Source organism: Corticium candelabrum, chromosome 16 (assembly GCF_963422355.1).
Source record: "Corticium candelabrum chromosome 16, ooCorCand1.1, whole genome shotgun sequence".
In the NCBI taxonomy this organism is placed as follows: domain Eukaryota; kingdom Metazoa; phylum Porifera; class Homoscleromorpha; order Homosclerophorida; family Plakinidae; genus Corticium; species Corticium candelabrum.
In genome coordinates, this window is record NC_085100.1 from 1865210 (window position 1) to 1867709 (window position 2500).

The 2500-nt window shown below is 43.2% G+C and overlaps 1 protein-coding gene across 1 annotated transcript in view; it reads right to left on the reverse strand.

The window, feature by feature from the left end:
• The window catches only part of LOC134192188 (mucin-2-like), a 16811-nt gene that overhangs the window by 11312 nt on the left and 2999 nt on the right, over positions 1-2500 (reverse strand). The window contains exons 4-7 of the mRNA XM_062660888.1: positions 1511-1570; positions 964-1065; positions 339-432; positions 231-284 (exon numbers count right to left, since the gene is read on the reverse strand). Of these exons, the coding sequence (XP_062516872.1) occupies positions 231-284; positions 339-432; positions 964-1065; positions 1511-1570 (310 nt within the window). The remainder of the gene's footprint in view (positions 1-230; positions 285-338; positions 433-963; positions 1066-1510; positions 1571-2500) is intronic.

Here is a 2500-nt window from a genome sequence, read left to right on the forward strand (position 1 = left end):
AACTGGCAGGGATGGCACATTGGCAGCTGGTACAGTGTACACCCTTGGATGCTATTGTCTTGGATTATAATTCAAGTTCTTGTGACCCCCCTTTCAAACTCTGCAGCCTCCGCCCTGATTTAGCTACAAAGATGACCTACTAAACGATTGAAACACAATGACAAAGGCTCAACTGATGGACAGACAGACAAACGTCTCTAAACTTAAAACAGATGCTGAGCATTCTATACCTCTGGTGTAGAGTTCTTGTGGTATGCCTCTAATGTCTGCCAGTATTTTCTCACCTGTGCAACAAGAAATGCGTCAAAATGCACAAAAGTCTGAACTTCAATGCCAACCTGCTGCATCTTTGTCGCTCGTTGTTTTCTCGCCGTCTCCAAGTAGAAGTCTGCACTTCGAGATCCAGACGACACATTTTTCGGATTCGAAGGCCTACAGAATCAGAGACAATTAAATAATACATAATTAATTAATTATTAGACAATTAAATAAAACATAATTAATTAACTTTTAGATAACTAGATAATAAATAATTAATTAATTATTAGACAACTATCTAATACATAAATTAATTTAATTATTAGACAACTACCCAATACATAATTAATTTAATTATTAGACAACTAGCTAATACATAATTAATTTAATTATTAGACAATTACCCAATACATAATTAATTAATTATTAGACAACTAGCTAATACATAATTAATTTAATTATTAGACAATTACCCAATACATAATTAATTTAATTATTAGACAACTAGCTAATACATAATTAATTTAATTATTAGACAATTACGCGATACATAATTAATTTAATTATTAGACAACTAGCTAATACATAATTAATTTAATTATTAGACAACTACCCAATACATAATTAATTTAATTAAAATACTTGTAGATGTTTTCATTAATTACTTATCATTGATATCTTTATGAGGCTAGTAACTATAATTACCGAAGCAATAACTTGTCTCGTTGAGAAGCAATGTATGAGTTCATCTTTGATTCTTGCTCTCTCACAGCTTTAGAAAGTTTGCGATACTCGTGAGTTAACTCTCTAGAGACAAAGACAACTTCTAATAAACGTGATAAAGTAGACAAACAAACAAACAGACACACAGACAGACAAACAGACAAAAGACGACAGACAGACAAACAGACAGACAGATAGACAAACAGACTAAAGACGATAGACAGACAGACAGACAGACAGACAAACAGACAAAAGACGATAGACAGACAGACAGACAGACAGACAAACAAACAGATGATAGACAACCAAACAGACAGACAAACAATGATAGACAGACAGACAGACAACAGACAGATAGACAGACAAAAAGACAGACAAACAGACAAAAGACGATAAACAGACAGACAGACAGACAGACAGACAGACAGACATTGTCACAACAGACAGACAACAGACAGACAAACAGATAGGCAAGCAGGCAAACAAACAAATTTGGACAAAGAAACACACACACACACACAGTACTGACGTTGCGCATGCCATCCACTCTTTCTGTGCAGCAACGAGTTGTTGACTGGCATCCAGAAACCTAGCAAGAAGCCGCCAAACAAAAATACACGCACGAACATAAATCAACCAAAATATAACAAGACAGTCAGTCAGCAATATCATCCATGGACTAACTCCCCCATCCATCCATGCACTGGCCCGCTCACCCACTCACACGCCTGCCCACCCACTCACACGCCTGCCCACCCACTCACACGCCTGCCCACCCACTCACACGCCTGCCCACCCACTCACACGCCTGCCCACTCACTCACCCACCTGCCAATGCACTCACCCACCTGCCAATGCACTCACCCACCTGCCAATGCACTCACCCACCTGCCAATGCACTCACCCACCTGCCAATGCACTCACCCACCTGCCAATGCACTCACCCACCTGCCAATGCATTCACCCACCTGCACACCCACCGCCCACACACCTGCCTACTCACCCACCTACATGGACCCGCCTATCTACCAACCTACATGCACTCGCCTATCTACCCACCTACATACACCCACCCATCTACCCACCTACATACATCCACCCATCTACCCACCTACATACACCCACCCATCTACCCACCTACATACACCCACCCATCTACCCACCTACATACACCCACCCATCTACCCACCTACATACACCCACCCATCTACCCACCTACATACACCCACCCATCTACCCACCTACATACACCCGCCTATCTACCCACCTACACGTACCCGCCTATCTACCCACCTACATACACCCGCCTATCCACCTGCCTACTCTCCCACCTGCCTACTCGGCCACCTGCCTACTCGGCCACCTGCCTACTCGCCCACCTGCCTACTCGCCCACCTGCCTACTCGCCCACCTGCCTACTCGCCCACCTGCCTACTCACCCACCTGACTACACACCCACCTGCCTACTCACTCACCCACCTGCCTACTCACCCACCCACCTGCCTACTCACCCACCCAC